The following is a 21,950-nucleotide window of genomic DNA, read 5'->3' on the forward strand; positions in this document are numbered from 1 at the left end:
ACTCTGTAGACCAGGCTGACCTCGAACTCAGAAATCCGCCTGCCTCTGCCTTCTGAGTGCTGGGATTAAAGGCGTGCGCCACCACACCCAGCTTCAGCCTGCTTTCTTACACAACCCAGAACCATCTGCCTCTGTTCTGACATGACCCCGAGTGAGCTGGGACCTCCCATCAGTTATTAATTAAGAAAACGTTCCTACAGACTCGTCTACTGACCAATCTGGTGAGATTCCCTCTTCCCATATGATTTTAGCTTTTACGTCAAGTTGACAAACAAAACACCCCTCCCATCCCCTGCAAACCACCACCACTAACCAGTACGTATGGGTGTCAAGGATCAAAATGAAGACTTTGTGGCAAAAGGGTCTTTATCTGTAGCACCACCTCACTGCTCCCCTTGCTTGCTTTCTTTACCAGGGATCACTTTTAAAAGTATTTCTAGGATCTTCTACTCAAGATAGAAACAGCAGTATAGTTTTCTGAGCTGATAGCACTCCTGCGAACATGGTGAACGTACCTAAGACTCGCCAGACATTCTGCAAGAAATGTGGGAAGCACCAACCCCAGACGGCGACACAGTACGAGAAGGGCGAGGATTCTTTGTATGTCCAGGGAAAGACAGGAAACAGAGTGGCTATAGCGGGCAGATTAAGCCTATTTTCCCCCAAAAGGCAACTACAAAGAAGATTGTGCTGAGCCTGGAGTGCGTCGAGTCCAACTGCAGATCTAAGAGGATGCTGAGAGGATGCTGGCTATTAAGAGAAGTGAGCATTTTGAACTGGGAGGAGATAAGAAGAGAAAGGACCAAGTGATCAAGTTCTAAGACAATTTTGTTATGAAGACAATAAAATCTTGACCTTTCACCCCCTAGAAAAAAGAAAAGAAAAACAGCAGTATAATCTCATAGGTTGTCCCTTCGCTCCTCTTTGTCTTGTCTAAATTTTATGTCTATCTGCCTCTTTCTATGGCATCAAAACCAGCTGGATTTTACATTAGCTTTGAATGTTGAGTGTGGCTATCTCTTGTCTACTTGGCCTGCCTGCTTGTACACTTAACACTCGCCTCCAACTCAGTCAGTGAAGGACAGAATCCTGTATTATCTGTTTGGAATTTTAAGATTGCTGGGTTCCATCCAGAGCTTCCGTGTCCTATCTCCTGTTCTTAGTTTCTTAGAAACTTAGTTTCACTGGTCTTGTTTGCCTATCTCATGCCTCCAACTTTAAAGTTCTCCATTGTATCTACACTATCCAGTACAGTACCTGCCGGGTAGGTTCTGACAAGTGTGTTAGAATCTCAACCTAAAAAGGCTGTGTGGATGACTGACTGCTTCTCAAAACATAGCCAGAGCAGGGTATTGGGGTACTGGGTGGGGGAGAGGGGGGAATGGAATGAGGTGAGGGGTGAGTGGAGGTGGGGTGGGATGTTAACCACTAAGCCACTGGCCATGAGGTTAGATTTCTACTTTTATTTTTTAAGATTAATTTATTTTATTCATACGAGTACACTACAGCTGTCTTCAGACACACCAGAAGAGGGCATCATATCCCATTACAGATGGTTGTGAGTCACCATGTGGTTGCTGGGAATTGAACTCAGGACCTCTGCAAGAGCAGTCAGTACCCTTAACTGCTGAGCCAACTCTCCAGCCAAGACCTCTACTTTTTTTTTTTTTTTAATAAGATGAGTTCTTTTCTTATTATTCACATCTCAAGCTTCAAAGTCATTCCCCTAGGCTGGCCCTTCCAGAATTTGCTCTCAGTGTGTATTATTTTGTTTTATTTTTGATAACAAACTTACTAATTATTCTTATTTTTTTGTCCTGTGCTATGTCATCTTAAGCTTCCCGAATACAAGGACCTTGTTATTTTCCATGGCTAAAACAGTGGCTGTCTTATTTTGTATTTTATGTTATATTAGGTATTCAACATGTACTTGTTGAATGACCGCATCCAAGAAACTCAGACTCGCAGCAGACTTCAAAGCACAGAGAAACGTTTTGTCTGGGTGGTTGAACTGTGCGAAAGGTCCATGCTCAGAAATCACAAAGTCATTCCCTTGGTGCCTTTCTGCCTGATCCCCGTTTAGTACACAGTAACTGAACATCAGTCTTAAGCAGGGCGGTGTTAGGTCCCCAACCTGCAAAATAACGCCCTACAAAAAGGTTACTGGAATTTTGAATTTAAGTATTATTAGATTATTTCCTCGATTTCCCTTTCAGAAAGTTTCTAACTTCTAAAACTTTGGCAGATTTGCACTGAACGAACCTTCCGGAACATTCGGGCACTCGCTAGGGTACCAGGGCACTGACAGGTCTGAAGGTGTCTGTCCCGAGACTCCGCCCACGCGACAGCGCCCTGTCTGGTCTCGCCCACAAGGCGGTACAACGCTAGGGGCGGGGCCGAACGCGACCAATCACGAACGCCTACGTGCCGCAGCGGCAGTGACGTCAGATTGGCGCAGGACAAAGTGTCGTCGCGTCGTGCTGCTGTCAGGTGGTCCCTTTTGTGGTGGGTTCCCGTGGTCGCTGCGCAACGGCCGGCCGACTTCCGCAGCGGGTCTCGGGCCACCGAGCGCCGTCTTCACCCAGCGCCATGGCTGTGGCCGCTGTCGGCCGCCCGAGAGCCGTGCGCTGCCCGCTGTTGCTCCTGCTGTCACTCCTGCTGGTAGCCGGCCCTGCGCTGGGCTGGAACGACCCCGGTGAGTGCCGCCCTGCGGGTGCCCGGCCCCTTCATCACCACCCCCTTTGGACCTCTTTCCTCCTGTCTGTCTTCTCCTGGCTTCTTTGCTTTGCCTCTAGGAGTGGGCGGGGTGCACGAATCCGTTCTGAAAAGTTCTCCAGGTCCCCGGACTCCCAGATGGTCCGCTTTTCTTGTTCTGTAGGCCGCATCCTTGAGTCCTGATGATAAGTTTGACTCTCTACCTGCGCATCTTGTCTTGTTATCATGGCTGTTCGATGTCATCATCGTCCACTGTTGTCATGGCTGCCTGTTGCTATGGCTCGTCGTTACCATGCATCCAGTGGTCTGAGTCCGGAGTAGGGGCCAGGAGGGCAAACCTGGATTCCTGCTGTTTATTCTGCGTTGTTCTGCAAACTGCGTTGTTTATACCAGCTTTCTTCATACTTTTCACCATGCATGAGAAATCTAAAATACATTTTCTTAACTTTTATGTGAAAATACATGACAATTGGTTAGATGGGGAGCGCTCTCGCTCGCGCCCCCCCCCCCGTTATTAAAAATGTAGAAATAAACTCTCCGAAAATTAAAATGACATTTTTTTGGCTTGGAGTGTAACGCTGTCAGGCATGGAAAATATGGCAGTGTATGCCTGGGTTTTGAATTTAATCAACAGGTTTATTTTTGAAAGATAATTTGTTCGTGCGTGCTGAAAGTGGGTCAGTGCAGTTGCTCTGCACGTCCCACTTTAACTTGATAAGAATGCCTTGCCACGCTGTTTGGAATAAATTGCCTGTACACTTTGCCTAAGTAATCTTAGAAGGTTGTGTGAAAAACCGAGAGACCTGATTACAATTCATTGAAAACCTGGGGAACTTTGGAGATGTAGACTCGGGGGAATTATAAGGAGAAACACAACCACATTTAAATTAATGGTGAACCACTTCCTGGTGGTTCTTACTCTACTTTTGCTGTAAAATTATTGTTCTGGAACGAAAAGCACCAAAATATTTTGCATCGTTAACTCAATTGGTTTCTACCTCATTTTAAGACGTTTAGGAACTGTTGTATGATGGTACCTGATTGGAGTATCAATTATTAAGGTGTAGTCAAGCAACTCCTTAATTTATTTTTTGTTTCCTTTGTGTAAACACTTAGTAATACATCTGGGAGAGAAAAAAAAGCACCATTCAAAGATTACTTAAATATTTTCATTTTTTTTCTTGAATATGCCTTTAAGCCAGTGGTTCTCAACCTGTGGGTTGAAATCCCTTGGGGAAGGTCAAATGACCCTTTCACAAGGGGTCACCATTGGAAAACAGATACTTAGATTACTACTCATAACAGTAGCAAAATTACAGTTATGAAATAGCAGTGAAGATGGAGCCACCATTGCATGAGGATCTGCATTAAAGGTTTGAAGCCTGATGAAGGCTGCCTGCCCAAGCTCTCTGTGTTTGGATGCTGAGAGTGTCATGTAGTGAAATCAGTTATGGACACTGGTTTGAAGGCAGAAAGGAACTTAAAAAATTTCCACTGATTAGGAAAGAAGACACCATTAAAGTGATGTTTTTCAGAAACCTAAAGGGTGGGAGGTGTAAATGATATGATTTAAAAATATGAGAGTTCATGTGGGCTGTCATTTGGAAAACAGGCTGAAATGTAGGTGGGAGGGAAACAGGCCAGTGAAAGGTGATTTTTATAGTAGGTTCCCAGAGCAGTGACCTCCTTAGGTGGGGAGGAGCCAATAGAGTTGGATTATCTCTCAGGTTTTGAAGTTGGGTATTCTGATTGGGTGTGAAGGGGCAGAGGGTTGGGGGTGGCAGTGAGGGGCATACCTTCAATCCCAGCCCTGGGGATGTAGAGGTCGTGGGATCTCTGAAGGGAAGGCCAACTGGATCTAGACAGCAAGTCCAAAGACAGCCAGGGCTGCACAGACAAACCCCGTGCTTTTGCTTTTTTTTTTTTTTTTTTTAGGGGCAGATAAGGATGGGCAGATAAGGATGGGCTTGGCTAGAGTGACTAAAGTGTTAACCAGTTTCCTGAAATGCTGCCAAGTGTAGGGAGAATTGGGTTAGGGGCCTTTCATTATCTTAAACCTGACACCTGAGAAAAGATTTTTGAATTAGGAGTCTGGAGTTCAGGGCTTCTTTGTGCGCTTTGTCTGGTGTAACAAGTTGCTGCTGTAATTTGTTCTTAAGCTTGGAAGCTCTCTAGAGAATGGTGCTTTGGGGTTATGATAATTATACTCCTGTGTATATAGTTCTTAAAATTTTCTAGCAGTCAATTTTAATGAATTGTATTTAAGGTTAACAATAAATTCAAAGACCACAATCTTAATTTTATAAGTGATGAAACTTATGAACAGACAAATTTATTGCCTTGGCCAAAGTCATGTTAAGTTGGTGAGGCCAGTTTAGTTCAGTGGGTTTTGCATTATTAAATCGTCCTGTGATAAATTCATTTCATTATTACTCTTAGAGTATTAAGAGTGTTTCTTTTAAAGTCATAGATCATTTTCATTGTTTTAGTTTTTTATGTATGAGGTAGTAATTTGGATTTAGTATAACAAACTTTAATATAGTTCTTAGAAATTTTAGATTTTTAAAAAAGGATTTATTTTAATTGTTTTAATTATATCCACAGAGGTCAGAGGCGTGAGATACTCCAGAGCTGGGTTTACAGGCAGGTGGAAGCCACTTGATATGGGCGCTGGGACTTGAACTCAGGTCCTCAGGAAGAGCAATACGTGCTCTTACCTGCTCAGCCATCTCTCCTACCCTACCTGACAGACCTTTTTTTTTTTTTTGGAGACACTATTTCATATGTCACTAGCCCTGACAAGGTGATTCTGCCTGGGCTCTAGATCTTTGTCTCACAGGGAATTGGTTCGTACAGGCTGCAGGTGGATTTCCTTCTGGCTGCACTGTCGGTTACCTTACCTCCACTCATTAGAGACATACTTTCTTCCCTTCTTGTTGTCGCTAGGTTAGGCACTGTGTCTGTCTGCAGTTGGCCTTGTTAACACTCGGTAGTGAAGATGCAGTTTTTGGTAAAGTTGAAGAGAAGCATTCATTAGTGAAGCGTCTTCAGTGTGAACTCCAGAAGTTTCCTTACGCGTCTGACCAGGGCTACTGCTGATTGCACTCAGAATTAAACTCAATGGTTTATATCTTATTTATTTCTTTTCTTAATTTTAGTTGAGATAGGGTCTCTATGGGTTGTTTTATTTTGCTTTCCTTTTAATTTTTTGAGACATAGGCTTATGTAGCCTAGGCTGACCTTAAACTTCTTTGTAGCCAAGGCTAACCTTAAACTTCTTTGTAGCCAAGGCTAACCATTCGAGTGATAGTAAATTCTTTTGATTTCATAAGAGACACACAATCAGTTTATTCTGTTTCTACCATGATGGTTAGTCAGTGTGTTAAATTGGCCTTCTCTTTCTTGTGAAGCTACCCTTTGCCCACTCGGGTTGGAGAACAATTTGTGTAATGATCTTGGCACTGTAACCAGAGTTTGACCGCTAATTACTCCGTGTCTGTATCTGTCTCCTAAGGGTTAGAAAGGGAAAGTGAAAACAGTTCTAACTCTGTCTAATTCATCCTTAGCTAGCAGTATAGAGGATGAAGTGGAGCCTTCCCTTATCAGTGAGGCTGTTTATGAGTTTATCTCCTGCTGGGAAAGCAGGGTGTGTGTTAAGTTTTTAATCTTTAATAACTATTTTTTAAGGTAGGGCAGTAATTGGTTGCCACGTTAACAGTGAGTAAACTTTTGATATTCAATGAGTATTATGGTTTCTTGTTTTTATATTTTTCATGATTTAATTCAGTATTTGTTTTTAAATGCAATATGATTTATAAGTGAAAGCAAATAATATTTCAGAAGTTAAAAAACGTAACATTGATACTGAGTGCACTTTATTTTCTTTATGTTTTGAGAGTTTTGTTAATTATATAAAGAGGATGAGCCAAGTTTTGCAACCAAAAATTTTTATTAAAACTGTAGACCACCGAGGTGGCTCAGTGGGTGAAGGTGCTCGCAGTCAAGCCTAAGTTCTGATCCTTGGCACCCACGTGGTGAGAGGAGAGTACAGTGTCCACAAATCATCCCCTGATCTCCACATGTTACTGGTACAACTCAAACACATATACAAATACAAATCTAAATAAAACTCCCCACCCTGTTTTTGTTTTTTTTTTGAAACAAGGTCTCCTGTTGCCTATGTTGGCCTTAAACTCAGTGTGTAGCAGACCTAGGCCTTGAACTCTTGATCCTCGTGCTCTGCCTCCTAAGTATTGGAATAAGACTGTGCTAATACTTTAATAAACTGGATTTAAAAAGATGAGAGGAGGGCTGGAGACATGGCTCAGCGGGTAAGAGCACTGACTGCTCTTCCAAATGTCCTGAGTTCAAATCTTAGCAACCACATGGTGGCTCACAACCATCTGTAATGAGATCTGACGCCCTCTTCTGGTGAAAACAACTACAGTGTACTTAGATATAATAATAAATAAGTCTTTAAGAAAAAAGATGAGAGCAATGTAGAAATAATTCTCTAACTGCATTTCGTCAGGTCTGGTGACTGCAGAAGGGAGTTCCAGAGTGAGGCATTCATCTGCATACACAGGACCACCACTGCGTAGATTTATACACTGTTGTTTAGTACAGTCAGTCTTCCATCTTTATGTCTGGAGTCAGTTAACAATCTGGAACCTTCCTCTTCCTCCCTTTTTGTTGTTTTGTTTGTTTGTTTATCTAATAAGCTGCATTTTGAAAACCAACCCTGAACCCAGCTGTTCGCCAGAAGAGCTCTGTGATGAGACCTCCATGGCGGTCAGCACTCCCCATTTCTCAGCTGCTCAGTCCTTGCTTTTGAGACAAGTTCTGGATATTTAGCCCAGCTTGAGCTCCAGCTCATGATTTTCTTGCCTCAGTCTCCCAAGTACAGGGGTGATATCCAGCTGGGGAGGAACTGTTTGCTGTGCATGCTGTGTGGCAGGATCTGCCCTGTGGAAGCAATCCCTTACCCAGAACAGTTTGTTCAGTAATCCCCCTCCTACCCCACGCCCCTGTCCTGTTGAAGTGCCTCATAGCTAACCCACACTTCCAAGTATTGGAGTCAGTTTATTGCTCAGCTTTTCCAATTGTGTGCCAATTATGGAACAGTTTGTCGTATCTAATTTATAGTATATATTTAACTTTTCATAGACCCAAAGCAGGTCTCTGTGTATACTTGGCTGTACATGCATGTGCTGGTGGATGCCAGAAGAGGCCCCAGGCCCCCTGGAGCTTATAGCCAGCTGCCCTCTCTTGGCTGTAAATATGGAGTTGGCTCTTGAGGCACTCTAGGTTGCAAGGCCGATTTTAAATTTGTTAGATGTGTGTTTGATCAGCAAAGTGTGAATGGAGAGCTGTGTCTGCTAACAGAAAGGACTGACCATGACTATGATTAAGAAATGACGAGGCCTACTGAGATAGCCCAGTGAGTAGAGGTTCTGGCCACACAAGCCTGATGAGTTTGAGCTGAACCAGAGAGCCAGCTCCCAGGAGTTGTCCTCTGAGCCCACATGTGGACGATGGCATGGGTACCTGCAGCCCCGCACACACACCACTAAAGAGGTTAAAGAGCTTGTATGTTTGAGTTTAATGAGGTAATCTAACAAGGATCTAAACAGTGTATTTTGTTGTGCTCTGACTGGGTATTTTTCAGTCTATTGTGTTATCACAGAAATGGGGAGCTGGAGAAAGTAAGACTGGCTTTTAAAAGGAAAGGGTGACATTAGGATGGAACTGTGGGCAACATGATCCTCACTCTGTAATATATTAAAGAAACTAGTGAAAGTAAAGATATATATATATATATATATATATATATATATATATATACACACACACACTCACACACACACACACTCACACACATATATGCTTTGTGTAGAACCATCAAAATGTCTATGAATACTACTATGTAGTAGTTTTATATTAAACTTTTATTCTGTCTTAGGAAAAATTATGTAGAACTTGTGATGAAGAGGCATCTAGCTTACAGTGATGAGGTTCTCAGTGTGGTCATGAATTTTGTGTGAAGGGCCTGGGAGCCATTGAGGGGCTCTGAGTCCTCTCTCTCCAAAGCCAAGAGAGACACTTGACTTTGAACCTGCTCCTTAGGATGCCTTTCTGTTTTAGTTTGAGGTAATGAGGCGGGCTCTCCTGCCTTTGGGGTGTTGACACTTGCCTCACAGGCACTCACTTTGCTGTGTGTTCTTCTTTCAGACAGAATACTCTTGCGGGATGTGAAAGCTCTTACCCTCTACTCCGACCGCTACACCACCTCCCGGAGGCTGGACCCTATCCCACAGTTGAAGTGTGTTGGAGGCACCGCCGGTTGTGATGCCTATACCCCCAGGGTGATACAGTGCCAGAACAAAGGCTGGGATGGCTACGACGTGCAGGTAATAGCCACCACCTCAGCAGCAGTTCCCATGGAGCGATGGTGTGGGGCGCTCTTCCTGGGGAGACATGAGCAAACACTGACTTGTGCAAGATGACACACCAAAGTACCAACCAACCAGTTGCTTCTTCATCACAGGTTCTACATAATTATTGCTAAAACAGAAGAAAAGCTTAATATAAAACTACTACATGGTAGTATTCATAGCCATTTTGGTGGTTCTACACAAAGCATATATATGTGTGTGTGTGTGTATATATATATGTATATATATATATATATATATATATATATATATTTGCTTTCACTAGTTTCTTTAATATATAACCACCAACACCCAAGTTGGTGAACCAGTGAGTTTCACGGTAGCTGGAAAGCTGGAGCTCACCATATAACCTACAGCTGGACAGGTGGCAGAGGGTTCTTCTAGGCAGCTCAGCTAGTTTGAAAGTATCTCTCGGCGGGTGTGGTAGTGCACGCCTTTAATACCAGCACTTGGGAGGCAGAGGCAGGCGGATTTCTGAGTTCAAGGCCAGCCTGGTCTACAAAGTAAGTTCCAGGACAGCCAAGGCTACACAGAGAAACCCTGTCTCGAAAAACCAAAAAAAAGAAAAAAAGAGAGAGAGAATCTTTCAGTGGTCCTTACTGTGTGCATGCATGTCACAAGCTGAGGCCTGGTTGTTTACTTTCAGAGCTTAGCGAGCTTTTCTGCAGGATGGAATGTGTCTCCTGTAGTTGGAACTTAAGCCTGTGTATTAACAAGCTTCCCTCCAAGATGGAGGTTAAGACAGGGTCTCACTCTGTAGGCCTGGAACTGGCTGTGTGGACCAGGCTGACCTCAAACTCATAGTGATTTCCTTGCAGCTTCTTCCCAAGTCTTGGGATTAAAGGCATACAGCAATAAAAAGAAAAATTGCATATTATGTAAATAAAAAACATTTGTGCTTGAAAGAAATCATCAAGAAAGGTGGCACACCCCTTTAATCCCAGTGCTCAGGAGGCAGAGGCAGGCGGATTTCTTGAGTTGGAGGCCAGCCTGGTCTACATTGTGAGTTCCAGTACAGCCAGAGGTACATAGTGAGATCCTGTCTTAAAAGTCCCCAAAACCAGAGAGAGAGAGAGAGAGAGAAAACAAAAAGAAAGATGCCCTAATCATGCCTCTCCTTATACATACATATACTCCTATGTATTCAAGAGAACTAAAGACACATTTCTTCCCCAAATCTATAAAGATATTTGCAGGAGTATTCAAATAGCTGAAACCTAGAGACAGCTGGAATGTCCTGGAATGTCCTTTGGGAATGAGTCATACAGTGTAGTCCATTCCTAAGGCAGAGTGTTGTTTCAGTCATTAGGAAGGACAAGGTGCTGCTTGATACTGTAACACGGATGGGCTTTGAAAATGCTCTGCTCAAGGAAGACAGCAGTTACAGACTCCTCCGAGTCTCCTCACAGGAAATGGCTAAGTAGGGGGAGGTAAAGCAGACAGGGTGGGGGCCAGGAAGGAGAAGTGGCAGCTGTGCACAGGGCTGAGGTTTGTTTGGGGATTGTCGAATTACACCTCAGCCTAGCTAGTTATTATAAACAGTAAAACAGTGCACCTGAACTTGAAAGAGAAACATAATTTGAACAAAACCCAACCAAAAGGCAGCAGAACCGGTTACACTGGCCTGGCTTGTACCTCTAAACATTGTGAGGAAAGCATCTTATCTGTTCAGCAAAAATGAAAGAACCTAAACCTGCCTTGCTTGTTTACTTAGCTTTTCATGGTGCTGTATTTCAAACCCTGGATGTTGTACATGCTCAGCCCCTGCCTGCGATACACTCCAGTCTGAGTTTTGTTTGTTTTGATGAGAGATGTGTTCCCTGGCTGGCCTGAAACATGGTGTGCAGCCTCAGCAGGCCTTGGACTTGAGCCTTTGGGCAGTCATCTCTGGCTGAAACCCTGCTTTCTCTAGGTCTCTTCTCCCCACACCCCCTCCGTAAAACGTGAGCATCATGGACTCTTTTTGGAGTTTTACAAATATTGTTTTAAAAAAGCTAAAGAAGATTATGTGGAATTAGCCCCTGTGAAGTCAGTCCGTGGCCTTTAGGAAATGTGCCTGGGAAGTTTTGTTTTGCAGAAATCATTGCTCTTACTTCTCTGATGCTTGTTTAGCAGTCATTTCACTGTGTTCACATCATTTCCTGTTCCTTTCTCTAAGTCCTCTCACACGCTCCCCTTGAATTCACGGCCTTTTCCCCTTTAATTATTATTACTGTATATATACAATAATATATAATATACATAATTAATATTTAAATACAATGTGCTGAGTCCCTTCACATTTGCAAGCATGTGTATTCTTAGAACTGACCACGTGGTATTAGATAACCAGTTAGGGGCTCTTCCCTGATACTGATTCTTTAATGATTAACATCTAAACCATCTAGCTGTACAGGACGTACCCATGACAACAGTGGCAATCAGGTGATAGTTTGAAGATTTGCCTTTGTTTTATAAATTGTGGAATAACTGACATGTGTTATCTTAGCTGCTGTGAAGAGACACCATGACCAAGGCAACTCTTATAAAGGAAACATCTAATTTGGGGCTGGCTTACAGTTTCAGTGGTTTAGTCAGTATTATGGTGGGAAGCACGGCAGGATATAGGCAGACTTGGTGCGGGAGGAGCTGAGAGCTCTACATCTTTATCTGTAGGCAGCAGAGACTGTGTGCCATGCTGGGCATAGCTTGAGCATAGGAGACCTAAAAGTCCACCCCCACAGTGACACACTTCCTCTAACAAGGCCACACCTCCTCCTAGTGCCACTCGCTATGGGCCAGGCATTCAAATTCATGAGGCTATAGGGGCCAAACCTACTCAGATTACTACATCTGCTTGCTGTGTTGGCACAGAGTTCAAGGCCAGCCTTGTCTACAAAGTAAGTCCAGGACAGCCAGGGCTACACAGAGAAACCCTGACTCAAAAAACAAAACAAAACAAAACAAAAACAACTCCCCCTACCCCCCCCCCCCCCCCGCAACATGTACAGAAGGATGTGCAATGTGCCATCTGGGGAATAAGGAAAAGCGACAGAGTGAGTGCTCGTGTACCCGCTCGCCAGCAGCCTAAGAAGCACGCAGTAGACCTAGTCTGTGACGTTGACGCTCTCTCTTTCACAGTGGGAATGTAAGACCGACTTGGATATTGCATACAAATTTGGCAAAACTGTGGTGAGCTGTGAAGGCTACGAGTCCTCTGAAGACCAGTATGTCCTCAGGGGTTCCTGCGGCTTGGAGTACAACTTAGATTACACAGAGCTGGGCCTGAAGAAACTGAAGGAGTCTGGAAGGCACCAGGGCTTCTCTGATTATTATCACAAGCTGTACTCCTCGGATTCCTGTGGCTTCATTACCATTGCAGTACTGTTTGTTCTCGCCTTTGCGGTTTACAAGCTGTTCCTCAGCGATGGCCAGGGGTCGCCTCCGCCTTATTCTGAGCACCCACCATACTCCGAGCACTCTCAGAGGTTTGCCAGCGCTGCAGCGGCGCCTCCTCCGGGCTTTAAGTCGGAGTTCACAGGTATGTTTCCCTGCTCAGCGGGTCCATGGGTGTGTGGGAGCTGGCCAGTCATGTGCCTGGTTTGAAGAGGAGGTTAACATTGCTGACCTACTGAATTTAAAAAAATCTGTTCTTTTTTCCAAAAAAGGATAAAAAAAAAATGTGTCTCCATCTGTGTGTGGGTGCCCATGGAGGGCAGAAGTCAGTATCAGACCCCCGGGACTGGAGTTCCAGGTGGTTTTCTTTAGCCGTCTCATGTGGGTCCTAGAAGGCACACATGGGTCCTCTGCGAGAGCAGGGTGCTCTCAGTCACTGAGCTGACTCTCCAGCCCTTCCTTTTCTAAAGAAAAATTTAAGAATAAAGATTATTACGTATGTGCATTATATGTGTGTGTGTGGGGGTGGTGGATGTGCGTGGTGCTGATGTGGAGATCGTCAGGGGATAACCAAGTCCTTCCATCTTTATTTGGGTTTTATGTGGAGATTGCACTCTGCTGAGCACAGGTCACTGGTTCTCAGAGTGTGTTATGGTCACTGTTACTAAGGATGCCTGGTAAATTGTAGGTCATTATTTTAGCTGCAAAGATTTGTTAACAGGCATTATTTTGACTTCTACTTCATACTATACACAAAATAAATTCATTAAATGTTTATAGAACTTCCTATAAAAAGGAAAAGAACTTACTTGAATAAAATAGAGGAATATGGGTAAAGTTTTCGTGTGTGTGTGTGTGTGTGTATGTGTGTATGTTTGTGTTTGAGACAGGGTTTCACTCTGTAGCCCTAGCTGTCTTGGAACTTGACTAGGCTGTATCTGTAGACCAGGCTGGCAATCTCACAAAAGTCTGTCTACTGCTGCCTCCCAAGTCCTGGAATTAAAGGCGTGTGCCACTATACCTAGTTAGATAAAGATTTCTTTAGTAGCAAAAAAGTACTAGCTGTCAAAGGAAAGACAGGTAAACTAGACTTTACTTAGTTTAAGAATATCTGTTTACCAGAAAAGAGTCCTAAGAAATGAAGAGGCCAGGCCACAGGTTTGGGTAAAGACTTTGTAAAGTATGGACTGGAGAGATGGAACAAGGCTCACAAACAAAAAGACAAGATTTACAAAACACACTGCTGACAGAAGACTCATGTCTGGACTATATAAAGACATCCATCTATCTGAGAAAAGACAAACTCTTTAAACAGGGCCGAGAGGGCCAGCTAAATGGCTCAGTGACTGAGGAGCTTGCCTGCAAGCCTGGTGACCTGAATTTGATCTTCAGGACCAGGCAGTAGAAGGAGAGAACTGACATTCACAAGTTGTCATCTGACCTCTGTACTCACATGCTGTGCTGCTGTGTATACCCTCAAGTAAATAAAATTGGGCAGAGGGTTCAAAGAGCCATTTTATAGTAAGAGGATACCCAGGGCCTTGGAGAGTTGGCTCAGTGGTTAAGAGCACTTCCTGCTCTCACAGAGGACCTAGGTTCAATTTCTGACACTCACGTGGCAGCTCACAATGAAAACAACCTAGTCTCAGGAGTATCCAGCCCTCTTCTGACTTCTGTGGGTACTGAGCATGCATGGCCCCTGAATGGACAGGATTAAAGTATAGGAAGGCTGAGTACTGTTTATCTCAGATAACATACAGGGGGTTATCTATTAGGCGTTGTCACAGCTGTCTGAGGGGCTAAAATGACTTATTGATGTGAGGGGTGGTTACATGGAGGGAACATCAAACAAGCTTGTTGTTTCGTAGATAGGTGTTTACTGTGTCCTCTGAGTGGAAGATGATGTTTGTAGTCTTGACACCATAATTGATAAATGTCAGGCTGCCTTTTTCCATCAGAGACTCGGGTACAGTTCTCACGTGGAGTTCTTACAGAGCTTCACAGCTTAGGAAGGAGGACTCTGAAAGGGCCGTTACATCTTCTAGAAGCTGATCCTGAGTAAGGGAGATAATCCCATAGGAAGACTGTCCTTGCAAGTCCTAAAAAGCCTGCCCTCCCTCCCTCCCTCCCTCCCTCCCTCCCTCCTTCTGCCTGTGGGAATTGTGTTCTTGGGACATAAGCCAATATTTTATAAACACCCCTTTTAGATTCAGCTTGTTCATGTGTTAAAGGCTGAACATTAGTAAATAGTACTGTAGATGAAATAGTGAAATAGATGAAATAACGAAACATCATGTGTGTACAAAGCTTCATCTAATGATGTGCTTTCTATTTTAAGGACCACAGAATACTGGCTATGGTGCAAGCTCTGGCTTCGGGAGTGCTTTTGGAGGCCAAGGCTATGGCAGTTCAGGGCCGGGGTTCTGGTCTGGCCTGGGAGCTGGAGGACTGCTCGGGTATTTGTTTGGCAGCAACAGGTAAGTTTTGTGCTAGTCTCATTTGCCCTTAGCTTAACTGGATGCCTCTGCTTTGCTGAGTTTGAATCTAGCTTTGCAAGGGAACCAAGTGATGGTGATCTCACCCATTAAATATGATTTTTTTTTTTTTTTTTTTGCATAGAGGGGAAGGAACAGGGCTTTGGTTTGCTTTGATTAGTATTATGACTATTATTTTCCCTCACTGTCTTCTTTCCTATGCTGTCTTAAGTGATAGCAAGTAGGAAGGCAGAGGAGGCCGCAGCGGTTGGGGAAGGGGCAGTTGGCAGTGTGCTGGGCAGGGTGATGGAGGGAGGCCTGGAGAAGAGCCTGGACTGGGTTTGAGTGTGGTACCTTTCTGGTGCTCTGAGCTCAGGCTTTGGGTGGGATGTTCAGAAGGAGTACTTCCTGCCGCTTTCTGTTCCCACAGCAGCTGCTGTAGCTGGCAGAAGTAGACACTAAATCTGTGTCACGGTAACCCTCACCTATTAGAACATGCAGGAAAAATACTTGATAAAGATGCTGTTTTCTGATGACTTGGAAACCAGGAAGTAGTTGTAGATTGTGGTGAGAAAGAAAGACCAGCTGCCTTTTGTGTCTTTCAGAGCGGCGACCCCTTTCTCAGACTCGTGGTACCATCCAGCCTACCCTCCTTCCTACTCTGGGGCCTGGAACAGTCGGGCCTACTCACCACTGGGTGGAGGCGCAGGGAGCTATTGTGCATCCTCTAATACAGACTCGAGAACCAGACCGGCGTCAGGTAAGTCTAGATGCTCCTGCTGTGTAGCTGGAGGCACACAGTCAGCACCAAGGACGCCTGTGTGTGAGAAGTCACGATTTTATCCCGTGTGCCCATGAAAATGTCAGTAGCATGACTATCTGAGACTGAGACCGAATTCAGTCATTCTTCTTCACTCCTTAAATATTTCCTAAAAACAGCTTTGAAATCAAGTCTTCCTGGATGTTAGTGTCTACAAATGGCTAACTCTGGATCCATTAAGCTCTAAGTGAGGGCCTTCAAGGTTTGTAGAAGTCTGGCCTTTAAAATTCAAGAGAATTACAAAAATAGATTGAGTTCCACTTTAAAAAATGTCAGCAGTATGATTATAATATGTACTCAAAAGAGTGAAGAGGGCTAGAAATCAAAGATAAAATATATAAAACAAAACCCATCCACTGTTAGTGGTGGTGGGAAACAAGGTATTTGCATATCTTCCCAGTTTGTCTTTCTTCAGAAGGAAGGCACGGAGCAATTCATAATTCATGAAATTCATAGAAATTGCTTAAAAGTATAAAAGTAGAGCTCTTAGTGCTGGTTTGGAGAGACGTGAGATAATCACTCTTTACCTACTAAACTTGAACCTAGTCACCCCGAGGGCCCAGCAGTTACACTGTCAGGTGCAGCCATCCCTCTAAATGGGGGTGGTATTGCTTCCAGGATTCCCACACATACCCAAGCCCCTTACAGAAAGATGGCATTGTATCTGCCTATCACTAGCACAGCGTGCTCTCCCAGGTGTTCTACATCATCTCTGAATAACCTATGGTCCTCAGACAGTGCACACAGTATGTTTGTAGTCGTTACACCAATGTTTAGGGGATGACAAGGAAAACAGGTATGTGTACATTACAGGTGCATCTTTTAAAAATGTATTCAAACATTAGTTGGTTGAGTCTATGGATGTGGAACTCACAGATACAGACAGGCAGCTGTATTTCAGCAACAGGTACATACCCTCTGCACTGACAGATTAGCTCAGCGATGTTCTAAACTATTGACAGCCTGTTTGTTATGGAGTATGTGGGGTGATGGGTGGGTGGTATTCAAATAACACATTAAACCATTAAAAGTCCACGGCCCCATTTCGTCCCTTTATCGGTGAGTTTGAGTTGTGAGTGAGCAGGACATGGTGTGTGGCCCACTGCCCTTTCTGCATTTTTTGGCTTAGACTTTGCATATTCGTGGTTATTATTTGCATAGTGGCATATGGCTTGCTTGTTAGCTAGCTTACAAGGGAGCACCTCTTTGCCTTCCTGAGAGCAATTGTGGACTTGATGACTGAGGATCTGCCTTGTTGGGTCTCACACTGTCGTGTTCCATGTCGTGCTGCGTGGTAGCCTTCCCTCATAGCTTACTTTCTTTTGTGTTGACAAGAAACACATACAACTTCTGAAAAATTATGAACAAAAGCTAATGCAGACTTTGTTTTTCTTATCCTAGGATATGGTGGCACCAGAAGACGGTAAAATAGGAAGTTGAAGGCAAACACTGGATGCAAAGTTTCTAATTTGTCATCACCATCTCTTTAACACCTGGATAATGGGAATAACCAAAAGTTGTGTGTTGTTTGGTCCTTGTGTAGCTTTTCCTGTCCCGTTGTTTGTGGCCAAGAGTTGATATGTGACAGAATGCTATGTTTTGTATGATAATGTAACATGCGTTCAAAGCGATGGCTACTGTGGAATGCTGACATTGTTGTGCTTGTTTCTCAAGCCTTTCATACCAGAGGGTGCATTAAGAATGGAGCACCCTCCTCCTGAGACTGAGCACAGACCGCTTGAGCTGAGGTGGCTTTGGACCATGAGTCATTCCCTCGTAGAAGCAACAATCCTCTATTGGATATTAAAACATTTGGTGTTTGCTGTTCTTCAAGCATTGAAGCCCAGTGCTGACTACTAATTATGCTGATTTGTGGGTTGCAATCACTTGATCTGTAGAGCTTGGACCCCTCCTGTGGTGGTCAGCATCTGGAGAGTGATTCTGACCTTTCACAGGAAGGGTAGAAAGAAGATGACTGTGCGCACAGAAGGCTTGGAACTGCTAGAGTTCAGTTTTCAGGCGGTAACATTCAGATGCAAAAGCATGGAGTTCTTTGTGGAGTCTTAAACTGTCAGATGTTGTGACATTTTGTTTTAGCCTTACATTAATATGACAATAAATTAAAAAAACGGGAAGTATTCTTGTTCTTTGTACTGCTGAAGCATGTTTCGTGTGTGGTTTCCTCATCTCACACAGGCACCCACTTCTGGGGCTCAAGGGATGGATGGCGCACTGGTTAAGAGCTTGTACTGCTCCATAGGTGACCTGGGATTGGTTCCTGGCACCCTTATCAGGCAGCTCACACTGGCCTAGACGCTGGTTCTAGGGGACATGGTTGTCGCTGGTCTCCAAGGGAGCCTGCACTCATATGCACACACACACACACACACTTTAAATTGAAAAATGACAAAACAGGCTAAGAGTAGCAGTGCATACCTTTAAAAGGCAGAAGGAAACCTCTGAGTTGGAAGCCAGCCAAGGTTATACAGTGAGAGACCCCGCCTCTAACAAAACAGAAACTTAGGGGGCTAGAGAATCGCTAAGAGTTTGCTTCCCAGTAACTGGGTTGGGCAGCTTCTGACTCCGGCTCTAGGAAATCCGACCTGTGAGGGTACCAACTACCCAACCAACCCTTCCTCCCTCCTTCCCTCCCTCCCTCCCTCCCTCCCTCCCTCCCTCCCTCCCTCACACATGCACACACAGAATAACTAAAAAACAAAACAACAACAAAAAAAAAACTTCAGGGTGGATGAGGGCCTCTGCTTAAAAAAAAAAAAAAAAAGACAGTTTTTAAAACTAAGTCTTCAAGTGTCCCAACCCACCAAGGACTGTTTTTTATTTTTAGTTGAAGACCACAGGCTGGAGAAGTTGCAGTTCCAAGGAATAGAAATGGAGATAAAGGTCTCAGTCAAGGCAAGGGTAAAGCCCTAAGTTCTGTGTCTTCCTTGCCAGTAGCCACAGCTCCACCTCTGAGAAGACCATGCTGCTTTGCCTGCAGGGCATGTAATCACAGAGGTGTACCTGCAAGGGACTGCTGAGTCTCCCCAGGAGCTCTTCCCCGCCTCTCTGCCTCCCATCTGGACCCACATTCCAGGAGGCACCAAAGGGTGCAGTCCAGTATGTGACCCATGGGGGGAGAGGACTGCACACCAGGAGTCACCATACTCAGGAGAACAACATTTTAGAATGGATTTATCACATAAGCCACCCACCTTGGGAGAGTCAGAGCACACTCTGCTCCTATCAGGTTACCATGGAGATGAAAGTTTCCTGTGGCCTAGTGATGGCTATAACTGTTGTAGTGTCACAGGATACCCAGTACTCTTCTTTTGGTGGTGATGGTGTTAGTGCGTGTGTATTCACCACCAAGGCTGGCTTTACTAATCCAGAGTTTTCATTCCCGTCAAGTTGGCAATCAACCATTACAACTCCTGTCACAACATGGGAGAAAGGAGACTCAATGCACACTCAGAACATCATGCGAAGATTGAAATTATGTTGTCACAAACCAATGTATGACATAGGTTAGCAAGCTACCAGGAGCCTGGACACAGGCCTGGGGCAGATCCTTTCCTGGAACCTTCGAAGAGAGTATGGGCCTGCTTATGTTCTCATCTCAGGCTGACGGCCTCCCCAAATGTAAGACCATGTATGCTTAAGACAAGGAAAGCGGAGGGATTGTGGAGATGTGCGATATCGTGAGTCTTAGGGTTCCCATTGCTGAGAAGAGACGCCGTGACCAAGGCAACCCTTGTAAAGAACAACATTTTATTGGGGGCTGACGGACAGATTCAGAGGTTTACAGGCTATCATCATGGTGGACGCATGACAGTGTCCAGGCAGACATGGCACTGGACAAGGAGCTGAGGGTTCTACATCTCTATCCTTAAGTAGCAGGAGACTGTGTACCACACTGGGCATAACTTTAAAGCCAGACTCCATGGTGACAGACATCCTCCAACAAGGCCACACCTCCTAATTGTACCACTCCTAATGAGCCAAGCATCCAAATGCAGGATCTGGGGTGCCAACTTCTACACCACTAAAGGCTTGAAGGATGGAGGGTTCAGGCCCTCACTTAGTTCACTGCTTAGCCTGTGCAGAAAGCACATCCTTGAGAATATTAGTCATAAGCTATTCAGAGGTGACTCCAATTGCAGTTGTGATTTTATTGCTTCAGTCCATTAACATATCAGGTGTGCAGCTGCCATACTGACAAATGCTTTCCCTCTTTATATCTCAGTCCAGCCCCACCAGAGGCATCTAGCAGCTGGCAAGGCCATCAATACACCCTCGCTTTCTTACCTCAGGAGGATATTCATTCTCTGGCCCCGTGTCATCACGCAGTTAGTCACTATCTGTGAACACGACTCTCTTAAGACTTCCCACCAGTCCACGACATGGATGATATCAAACAGATTGCCCCAGGTAAACAGTGCTGGAGGGTGAGAAAGAGACCAGACAAAATTTCTTGGGCCTTCTAGTGAGATTTCTAGGGATCCAGTGGTACGAAGTGTGCTGAACTATGCCTCCATGGAGGATATGAACAATCCCGTTCTCTAAGGCCATTCTAATCTCTGTTCACCTCTAGAGATGAAAGCTGTAAACACTAAGACAGAGGAAGGTTGGCAGACCAGATGAGATAAACTTCTAAGGGCAGAGGTGACTCAGCGCTTTACGATGCGCTACAGTGCTGACTATTCCTTCCTGGCAAGAAGGACAGGGCTGTTTTGCATGCCACCCATTCTAAAAAGAAAAGGCACAACACTTCGGAGGACTTCGGAGGCTACTCTGGTGTGCTTATTGACCCCAAAGCTGCTAGCTTTCATGGGTCCATACATAGTAAGAGAAGGCTATCTGTGATGGTTTGGATATGCTCGTCCCAGGGTGTGGCACTGTTAGAAGGGTGTGGCCCTATAGAGTAGGTGTGTTATTGTGGGTGTGGACATTAAGACCCTCATCCTAGCTACTTGGAAGCCAGTATTCTGCTAGCAGCCTTCAGTTGAAGATGTAGAACTCTCAGCTCCTCCTGCACCATGCCTGCCTGGAAGCTGCAATGGTTCCCACCTTGATAATGGACTGAACCTCTGAACCTGTAAGCCAGCCCCAATTAAATGTTGGCCTTACAAGAGTTGCCTTGGTCATGGTGTCTGTTCACAGCAGTGAAACCCTAACGAAGACACTATCTGACTCAGGATATAGTATCATAGTGTAACATTTAGTAAGGTCTAATGGTAACAATTTACCATTGTTACCTATCACTTTTCCAGATAGTTCCTGTCTTTTCCTAGTTTTCTTGATTAATTTTGGTACTTCTCATTCAATTTCCTTATAAGATTTTTTTTTCTATTTTGTTCAAGGCTATGTCTCTGGTATCTGAAATATCAAGTAGGGTCACAGGAAGAAATAGATGGCACAGTCAAAGCCAAATATCCCCCCCCCCCCACTTCCCCCAAGGCAGAGTTTCTCTGTGTAGTCCTGGCTGTCCTGAATCTCTCTCCGTAGACCAGGCTGGCTTTGAACTCAGCGATCCACCTCTCTCTGCCACGAAGTGCTGGGATTAAATGTCTGCTATCACCACCCAGCTAAAAGCAGAATAATTGTGAGGATTTAATTAAGGAACTATTTACTACAAAAACAAACAAACAAAAAAACATATGGCTAGGTTCAGGGAAACCACCAGGATCCCCTGTAATAGAAGAGAGCAAATAATAGGTTGGCTATACCATAGACCTGGAAGATTATTCAAGGAGATGCAGTCTCCTTTGTTCTGAGTAGAAGCAGCTACATTTTTCCAGGGTAGTTAAGATGAGTTACCCTGGCCAGGGCCACAAACTCCTTTTTGACTTGTTTGTTCAGTAGCATGAAAAGCTCACATTGGCCAGAGGCGTGTGTAACAGTGTTTGTTAGTGGGGGCTTTGCTTCCTTAGGTGCTAGACCAGTTTGTGCAAGCTAGCAGCTTAACAGAAACCAAGATAAGCAGGTCCCTTTTTCCTCTTGGACACCAGGTCACTTGTCTAGTGCGAGAATGTGAATAAAACACGAGAGTCTCTTGTCACGTCTGAGATTTTGGCTTAGTGAGTAGCTGCTGGGAGCCCTGATAGTGCAACT

The 21,950-nt window shown here is 44.5% G+C and overlaps 1 protein-coding gene and 1 pseudogene across 1 annotated transcript; both read left to right on the top strand.

Moving 5' to 3' along the window:
• The first annotated feature begins 502 nt into the window (after positions 1-502).
• Positions 503-821, top strand: LOC110300651 (annotated as a pseudogene).
• A 1,613-nt stretch (positions 822-2,434) lies between these two features.
• On the top strand, positions 2,435-17,977 carry Saraf (store-operated calcium entry associated regulatory factor). The gene is made up of 6 exons (XM_021170799.2): positions 2,435-2,695; positions 8,947-9,125; positions 12,291-12,690; positions 14,884-15,022; positions 15,625-15,779; positions 17,241-17,977. The coding sequence occupies exons 1-6, from the start codon at positions 2,590-2,592 to the stop codon at positions 17,264-17,266; spliced, it is 1,005 nt and encodes a 334-aa protein (XP_021026458.1). The 5' UTR covers positions 2,435-2,589; the 3' UTR covers positions 17,267-17,977.
• The last annotated feature ends 3,973 nt before the right edge of the window (positions 17,978-21,950 follow it).

Source organism: Mus caroli, chromosome 8 (assembly GCF_900094665.2).
Source record: "Mus caroli chromosome 8, CAROLI_EIJ_v1.1, whole genome shotgun sequence".
Taxonomy (NCBI): domain Eukaryota; kingdom Metazoa; phylum Chordata; class Mammalia; order Rodentia; family Muridae; genus Mus; species Mus caroli.